This window comes from Limanda limanda, chromosome 19 (assembly GCF_963576545.1).
Source record: "Limanda limanda chromosome 19, fLimLim1.1, whole genome shotgun sequence".
In the NCBI taxonomy this organism is placed as follows: Eukaryota; Metazoa; Chordata; class Actinopteri; order Pleuronectiformes; family Pleuronectidae; genus Limanda; species Limanda limanda.
The window spans coordinates 9,588,346-9,597,273 of record NC_083654.1 but is presented as its reverse complement, the minus strand read 5'-3'; the positions used below and the strand labels follow the sequence as shown (position 1 = coordinate 9,597,273).

Here is an 8,928-nt window from a genome sequence, read left to right as displayed (position 1 = left end):
ATGTCTAATTTCAAAAGTAAGTGGACACATTTGAAAGCTACATTTGCTTGGACAGCAATTGTCCTTGTTGCCGAACCAAATATACAATATAAAACAAATCTATGACCGAGGAATTGTTCATATCATTGTCCAAAGTTCCAAATAGTGCAGTAACTTATTCTGGAGGTAACTCTAAGTTATCCATCCAGCTGAACTTTGGCTTTGATACACTGGACACGAGCTTTGGTATGTACAGGCCGCCTGTGGCCCCAAGAGGTAAAGAGGCAGTTGTTAATTGGAAGAGTAAGGGTCGGCCCCCGTGGATGACAGCGTGGAGGATGTGGGAGAAGGAGTGGACGGGGATGAGATAGACTTTTCAGATGAGGCATCGTCCGTTTTCTCTTGATCTCCCGGCTCGGAGGCTGACGCTTTGGCCGGCAGCAGCCCCTCCTTCTCCCGCTTCTTCTGCTTCATCCTTCGGTTCTGGAACCAGATTTTCACCTGAGTCTCGTTCAGCTGCAGCGCGGCAGCGATCTCTACGCGCCGCGCCCGCGTCAGGTACTTGTTGAAGTGGAACTCCTTCTCCAACTCCGTCAGCTGCTTGGTGGTGAAGTTGGTCCGGACCGTGTTCGGTTGACCTCCAAAGCCGTACTCCCCTGACCTGCCTGCAGACAGAGAAAGCACCACCGTGAACCTCCAAGAAAAGAGACAGCTGCCCTGCATGTTCACTACGCACAACACATCAATGAGTCATAGAGCAACTTTTACGCAGCAGTGACAATGACAGTTTGAAGCACGATGTCATATATGAATGTTTATACTATATGATATCTGCTGCCACTTTGCCTCTGGGCGCAATGTGATGTATTTTAAACTTTGAGTGTTTTCACATAACACAGCCAAACAAATTATGAAGTTGGCACAAGCAGTTAAGAAGTGTCACGTTCGAATTCAACCACTTGGAATGGTTGCACTCTCACACCCCTTAGAGTTTGGGTCACTTTTAAGCAGGTGATCTTTACAGATAGTAACAGTGGCATTGGCACCACTTGGCACCTACCTGTTTTTGGTGGGTTCCTCTTGACTTTCATCCAGTCGAAGGTCTGTGCAGAAGACGCAGCCTCAGACAGCGGTGAGCAACATGCCTCCAGGTGGGCAGCGTGCAGAGGTGACAGTGGGTTGGAGCACCCGGGAAAAGGGGGGGCTTGCTCGTGCCCGCCGCCGTAGGCAGCGTGGGCATACTGCAGCTGGCCCAGGGGGGCGGCACTGTAACCTTGGCGATGCTGAGAGACCATCGGGGAGGAAATGTTACCCGAGTACATCAGTGGGCCGCACTGAGGAAATCCAGCTGTGGTGTCTACTTCCTGGTTGAGCGCGTAAGGGTTGTACGTGGCACAGAAACTTTGGGGTCCATAACTGGAGCTGCAGGCCGGGTGGGCCCCATAGGCGAGACCCAGGGACCCCGCAGTAGACTGGTATGACCCCGGCTGGTGGGGGATGCCTTCAGGGGAAGCCCTGCTCGCCATGAAGCGGTCATCAGCGCCGCAGTTGTTCACTGTGACCGCGCAGGACTGGAAAGTTGTGATCCCGTGGTCCGAGTGGAAAGCCCTGACAGAGCATGAGCCACCTTCGCCGCTCATCACTGTGTAGTCCAGGAAGCTGCTCATTGTAGCATTGTCCTACCGGGACCGAGGGATCTCTACAGACACCCTCTGATGTCTTCTTCTCTCCCCTCTTTACCCTGAGTGACCGTGCCAACCTTTACCTATACTCTGTCCTTATCAGGGGAAGGAGGGGGGGGGGTGCGAGCACAGGCCGATATCAATGAACGGCTGCTGTCACGTGGGCCCGGGTCAGCCAGTGAGACACTTGTCCTTATCCCCCGTAGCCGGTGACAGATTGGTGTTTGAGTGGCTATTTAAATTCCAGGGCGCTCGTCGATCAAGGTGACGCGCGTCGTCACTAATGTATTGGCCGAGCAAACAATGAGCTGGGAGGCAAACGGCGGCGGACAGCTCCGGGGTCGCACGAAGTGCCGGGGAGCGGCACACACACGGGTCTTCTAACCCCCTGCTGTGCGCCCTGCAGCCCGGGGAAAGATTAACACTGCGCCCTCTGCAACCCCTCTGCAAGTGGACGACCCCACCTGACCTCAGGTACGCTTATTTTGGACTATAGGAGAATAGGTGTGTGTTTGTGTGTGTGTGTGCGTGTGTGTGTGTGTGTGTGTGTGTGTGTGTGTGTGTGTGTGTGTGTGTGTGTGTGTGTGTGCGTGCGTGCGTGCGTGTGTGTGTGTGTGTGTGTGTGTGTGTGTCTGCGCGCCCCTTGCGTATCTGTATTCGCCCATGCTGCCATATGCATAATAGTGTCATTCTCTCCTCGATGGATGGATGGATGGCTCAGTGTGTGTGTGCTGGTGTGTGTGGGTGTGTTCGTGTGTGTGTGTGTGTGTATCATTGCCACAGGCTATCTGTGGGCTATCAGTGTCCCATTCCTCTGTTTCACGCTTTAACACTGTGAGGGATTAGCTCAGCAAATATTTCCCCAGTTTGACAGTGAGGGAGAGGCAGGGAGGTTTCACTCCTGACAGAAAAGTCTCTCAGCTCTTTTGTAACTGTGTGCTCCTCCCTCATCAAGGTCGCATTAGAGATGTTTGGCACTGCTCTTGCTGGGGGGGCGCGGGTGATGTAACGACAAGACAACACATTGGACATTAAGATGATGTGGTATTAATTTTTGCCTCAGCCGGGGTCACGGGGTCTGCTATCATGGGCTATACCCTGATGTTGCCCCCACGTGTATTCATTATGCATGTACATAATGATCAAATGATCTGATAATGCATCGTGGAGCTATAATGCGCTCCTATATAGCCGGAGGTGCAAGTGTGGGCTGATTATCCTGTTAAGTTCATCAAATCAAGCTGTTAGAGAAATGGATGGCCACGAAAGGCGAGCGCTCAGCAGAGAGAGAGGGAGAGAGAAGGGAGAGAGAAGGGAAGGGGAGAGAGAGTGTGCGTGGGAGGGAGACATGCAGCAGCGAGTCCAACCTCTCACTGAGGAAGGAAAAGAGAGGGGAGGGGAGAAGGAGGGGAGGAGGGAGGGAGGGAGGAAATAAGGGTCGGGTGGTGAGATGAGCGCCCCCTCTGGTGGCATGTGGTCAAACGCAAAATATTCAATGTTGTTGATATTATATTATTACATGATAACTAAGATAGATAGATAGATAGATAGATAGATAGATAGATAGATAGATAGATAGATAGATAGATAGATAGATAGATAGATAGATAGATAGATAGATAGATAGATAGATAGATAGATAGATAGATAGATAGATAGATAGATAGATAGATAGATAGATAGATAGATAGATAGATAGATAGATAGATAGATAGATAGATAGATAGATAGATAGATAGATAGATAGATAGATAGATAGATAGATAGATAGATAGATATTATTCAATTTTATTATACAAGTATTATAGTTGTACTCTATTATCTGTATTCATTGTGTATTCGCCATGTGGATCAATAAATAGGCTAATCCTCGTATGATTAAATAGATGGAAAAGTTTTCATCTTTGCATACACAGAAAGTGAAGAGCAAAGTTCCCACCAGTTTTTATAAAAGGCGCAGAGGGGTCAATACTTCACCCCCCCCCCTCCACTCACCACACACACACAGACCTCCTCCCTTCTCCTTCCCCCCTCCTCCCCTGTCTTCCCAGCTGCCTCTGTGGCCGAGTGGGCGCAGAGGACCCACTGTCTCGCTTGTCTCTGGGTGCAAACTTCGCCAGGGCCTTGCCTCGGAGCTCTCTTGGCTCTTTGTGTGAGCACATGTGCGCAGAATAGGCGCGCTGTCTCGGAATGATTAGGTTATGCCGGCCCTTGTGGTTGTAGTCAAGCAGTGCATGGTGCAGGAGCAGCCCCCTCTTTTTACCCCTATATACCCCCACTCCTTAGACACACATACACAGCTGCTTGGACCCACACACTCCAGTTGCCCATGCGATATAGACTAACGTTCAGCCAGTCGATGGGCTGTTTATGGCTTCTAGATTATTCAATAAACCGCTGGACGCACGGAGTTTATGAATTTGCGCACGTATGGATGAGTTTGTAAATCGATCGGTGCATGTTGGCCATGTGTCGCAACCGGTGGTTTTTCTTGTTCACACACATAGAGTGGGTAAACCTATTAAGTTAAACTGTGCATGGGCTAATAACTGATTCCAATAAGTCAACTCAAGCGCAATACAATAGGGCAAGAGCAATCATAATCCTATATTGAACTCAAAGATAGCTTAACACTAACTGAGGCTCCAATAGTGTTGGTAAGTCCCCTAAAGAAATGGAATCTGTTAAGATAAAGTATAAGCCAATAGTAATGATCGTCACTCCAGTTACGTGAACTATTCTTAGTGAATCTCATCTAGTCTGGTTGGACTCGGATATAGTTTTACGCACGGGCTAAAGAGTTGCAGCCTCATAGCCCGAGCGGTGCTGCTACTGGTGCCGCTGTCGCCGAGCCAGGAGCCGTGTTTAAACAAGCTATAAAAATGAATTATTACCAAACGCACGCAGAGACTCAGCCCCTTTTAGCGCAGGAATTGGGGAGTCCCATATGAAAATGTAAGTGGGGCTTTATTTGTGCACATTACGCCACAATTGGTCTCCTTAATGTCCGCCTCATTCATGCCACGGAGTGATTTATGAGCTCCTGAAGGCAAACATGGCTCCGGTATTCGCCTGCAACATGCACACAATGTTAAGAGCCCTGTCATGCTGAAGAACCGTGCTGGCGTTATATGCATTTTTTTCTTCCTAAAGTTTGAGGGTGAACACGGAAATAATTTGTATCAGTTTCCTTATAAACGGCATAAAGTTTACTTGACTGTTGTAAAAAAAAAAATTGAAAAAAATCTTTTCAAAAGTAATTACACTCTTTTTATTATTATTATTAGCATCAATAATTTACCAATTAACAGTTAATTTGCAGATATTTTATAGTAATTGCACTGATAATCAATTAAAAAAGTTCACCTCCAAAGTTTCAAATAACTAAATATACTCTTTGTGGTTCTTTCATGAAGAGGCAGAGTATTCTATCTATCACCTAACAAAATTAATATAACTGGAAATTAAATTATACAATAAAGGTACAATTCAGACGAGTGTGAGCCTTCACAACTCAGTGCGGCGCCCGACTATTTATATTCATTGCCAACTTGTTGTTGGAATTTGCATATCGTCTCTATCTTCCTGTGCCCTACTTCTTTTATTTTGCATATTATTATTTTTTTTCGACATGAATAATTCAAATAGTCGACAAGTATTCAGCCTGTAAATAGAAAAAGAAATGACTCAGAAAACACCAGAGAGAGAAAAGGATCGTAGCAAGTTAATTGTATTCTAACAAAAATATCCAAGACGTTGGAAGCTATACAAAAATAAAAATGAGCAGGTTCCATAGGCCTAATATTGTAATATTATTCACATACACTCATAATTTCCATTCCAAGAGATCATTTTGATATGGTAAATACAAGCCACATTGGAGTAGAGCTACTTCAGTGATTCAATTTCATCCTTACCTTGAATTAATCGCCAGTCAAATATCAACAGAATAAATTTGCCGCATATACAAACAACATCAGAGTTTACACCATCGTAGCCTGATATTTAATGTCCCAAGAGAAAGGAAAATCAAAGTTATTGTGATTGGTTTAATAGTTCAGATGCTGCAGGTCGATTGTAGTTAGGGACTCCGAGAAAAAATAGAAGCTGTCCGTTGAAATGTCCACGGGGCTGTCCAGAGACTCTGACAGGCTCGGCGAGGCCGCGTCGGAGAGCTGCAGGCAGGAATCCGAGGAGAAAGGCTGAAAGTCGTGTATAGAAACATCCAGGGCCGGGGGACTGTCGCCATTGTCCGGGCCAGACGCAGAGCCGGGGCCCATTGTTGACATACAGCCCGGAACAGTGGGTGACGGGTTGGGAAAATGTTTCAGATTTTTGTCATTGCTGTTCAGCGACGCAGCAGCAAAGCCCATGGCCTCTCCATTGTGGAGCTGTTGCGCGGAGCCGAGGGAGTTGTTCTGAAAGGAGCAGGTATCTCTCTCCAGCAGGGCCCCGCTCCGCTCGTACAGGGGGGCCTCGTCCTCCTCCTCGTCGCTGTGGATGCCGTCCTCGGCTCCCGGCCCTTTCCCCTCCACGTTGTGGTTCTCCTTGCTCTGGGTCTGCCGCTTGTGCTTCATGCGCCGGTTCTGGAACCAGACCTTAACCTGCCTCTCGGTCAGGTCCAGCAGCGCCGCTATCTCCACCCTCCTCGGCCGGCAGAGGTACTTGTTGAAGTGGAACTCCTTCTCCAGCTCCAGCAGCTGGGTGTTGGTGTACGCCGTCCTCAGCCGGCGAGAGCCCCCTCCTCCCCCGGCGCTCTCCACGATCTCAGGCGAGCCTGGAAAACAAGCACCATGATAGCGAGGGATTAATACGCAGGGCAGAACAGTTGCATAACCCCGACCAGCGGCCGTGAATCCAGCACCGAGGCTGTCTGAAACCACCAGAGAGACAATGTGGCTCATGCACTATGCTGCAGCAAAATGGCCGCTGGAGCTACTGACCCAATCTCATAAACCTGTTCACCCTTTATCTAGAAATCACCCCTGCGTGGAGATACCCATCAGATAGATTTACGCATAAAATATGTTCAGCGTGAAGCAAAACACGGTGCGATATAAAAGCACTGAGGTCCAGGCTGGTGTGGGATACTAATGAATGCTCCAGCTGCCCTCCTCGGCAACGGCACTCGATCACTCTTCATTACTGTCACACATCAAAACTCTGCTACGACTCGGGGAATAAATCATCTTGCATCATCCAAACTTTACCCCAAACTTTTTTTTTCCTCCATTCATACACAATTCCACAATGGCCATAAATCTTTCAAAACGGAACCATTCGAGCAGTATTTGTTGTTGTGGTTTTTAAAGGAAGGGCCCCAGGGCTAAAACGTATAGCAACAGATAGTAAATAGAAAAGTAGAAAGTGCTGCAGAAATCACCCACCTTTTGGGGAAAAGCACACGGGTCCATTGGAAAGGGTGGTCGCGGTGGAGGTGGGCAGGTGGTTCCTCCTGGAGGCTTTCTTCTCCCGCATCCAGGGGTACTCCGGGGGTAAGGAGGCGGTGGGCAGCTGGCTGCATCCGTCGGGGCTGTGTCTGGGCCGGCCGTGCCGCGGATGGCTGCCCGGGTTCAGGCTGGGAATGGTCTGCTCAAAGGGAGGAGGAATCAGTGTCGGGCGTGAAAGCGTCGAGCTCTTGATTGATGAACTTTGAAATGAATCAGCGACAGGGGGGAAAGATGTCAGGCACTCAGCAAGCGACGGCTGACTATTGATAAAACCGCTCTCTCGCTCGAATTCGTAATTCATCTCCGCTCCCTGAGAGCCGAGGAAAGTTTGCACGCGTATTTTTATAAATGTTGCGGCTCAGCGAGGACGCGGAAGAAAAAATCATTAAAAAATCTCGTGGTGGTTTTTTTTTCTATATCACTGATTACGGCCGTATGGGGACCGAGCTACTATTAAACTATGGAATTCATGGAGACAAGTCTGAAATTGGACCGAATTGCCTGTCACATGATTACCTCTGCCCAATGACAATTTGGGGTTTAATCAAAAGAAGCCAGTGTCTGCCTGATTGATCCAAAAACTCGGATGAAGAACGCCTGGCTCAGCTGGGAGACGACTGTTTTTATTTACATATTTGTCCGCTCAGTTTATCCTCCTCTCTGCCCCTCCAGTCCAGTCCACTAAGCGACAAAATGTGTGTTTTTAAGAATGGCTGACGCTCACTATTACAGGGAAGGAGCCCAGCCTAGGGTGCGCGGATTCGTGCACTCCTCTTTCTCGTATTGTTTGAGGATGTCAGTGGAGAACGCCCCCACCACACTCACACACACACAGACACACACAGACACACTAACACACACACACACACACACACACACACACAGTTCACACCAGTAGCTATTCATTTAGGCAAGAGGCAGGCTCCAGGGGTGAAAAAGCAACAAACCCCAAAAAACTGATATTGAGACTTCTCGACAGAAACAAACCCCAAAAAATTCAGCCCCACTCTATGAGTGTGGTCTCCACCATAGCTGTGATTCTTTAGAGGTGCATTATAATGAAATATGCTGCGCATCCATCGACATGTGTTGCAATAAAACGCCCATCCATTAAGTTAATACTGACGGATATGACAACGTTCAGGCCATTTCATCCCCTGACAGCAGTTCAACGTTTACAAACAGTGCAGGGGAACTTAGCAGCAGATACACACTCATGCAAACATTCGCATTCATAATCACTGTTGTTTTATTACAGGCTGGGGTTTTTTGTCTCGGTTGTTAAGATGGAATATTAAAACATAGGTGTTTTTCGTTTACTCCACATGAGCTCGAATTTTTAAAGGAGGTCATGCGCGCCCTTGTTTGCGCACATTCCCCAAAAGGCTATAGGATCAAACACACAGGAACTCTTTGTTTTGTGATTGCAATAGTTGAAAGGTGTTCCACCAGCAAGATGTCATCGTTATTTCTTTCTTTTAAACATCATCCTAATATTTATTGAATTGTTGCATTTTCGCCTTGAAAGGGACACATTTCAAAGGTAACAGCAGAGGTGTTTTCTGGAACCACAGTGGCTGCAATACAGAGAGAGGCTTCCCACTGTATTTCCAGTATCTGCTCTATACCTGGAATTGCAACTATAAGCAAACACCAACACATTTATGATCGACCGTGCACAACGAGTACATTTATAGTGTTAGATGGAATTGTTATTGAATGGCTCTTCCCTGCAGCGTTTGTTTTTATAGCTCTTCCCGAATAATCTGTGAAAGACATATTTGGGATGTTATTCGTCAAGCAGCACATGTTGTATT

At 47.5% G+C, this 8,928-nt stretch overlaps 2 protein-coding genes across 2 annotated transcripts; both read right to left on the bottom strand.

The window, feature by feature from the left end:
• Positions 1-270: 270 nt before the first annotated feature.
• On the bottom strand, positions 271-1,652 carry hoxa1a (homeobox A1a). Its single transcript, XM_061093034.1, has 2 exons — positions 1,040-1,652; positions 271-644 (listed from the first exon to the last, which is right to left on the bottom strand). Exons 1-2 carry the CDS (start codon positions 1,644-1,646, stop codon positions 271-273), a joined length of 981 nt encoding a protein of 326 aa, XP_060949017.1. The 5' UTR covers positions 1,647-1,652.
• A 3,800-nt stretch (positions 1,653-5,452) lies between these two features.
• On the bottom strand, positions 5,453-7,412 carry LOC133025991 (homeobox protein Hox-A2a). The gene is made up of 2 exons (XM_061092795.1): positions 7,049-7,412; positions 5,453-6,438 (listed from the first exon to the last, which is right to left on the bottom strand). The coding sequence occupies exons 1-2, from the start codon at positions 7,410-7,412 to the stop codon at positions 5,711-5,713; spliced, it is 1,092 nt and encodes a 363-aa protein (XP_060948778.1). The 3' UTR covers positions 5,453-5,710.
• Positions 7,413-8,928: the final 1,516 nt, after the last annotated feature.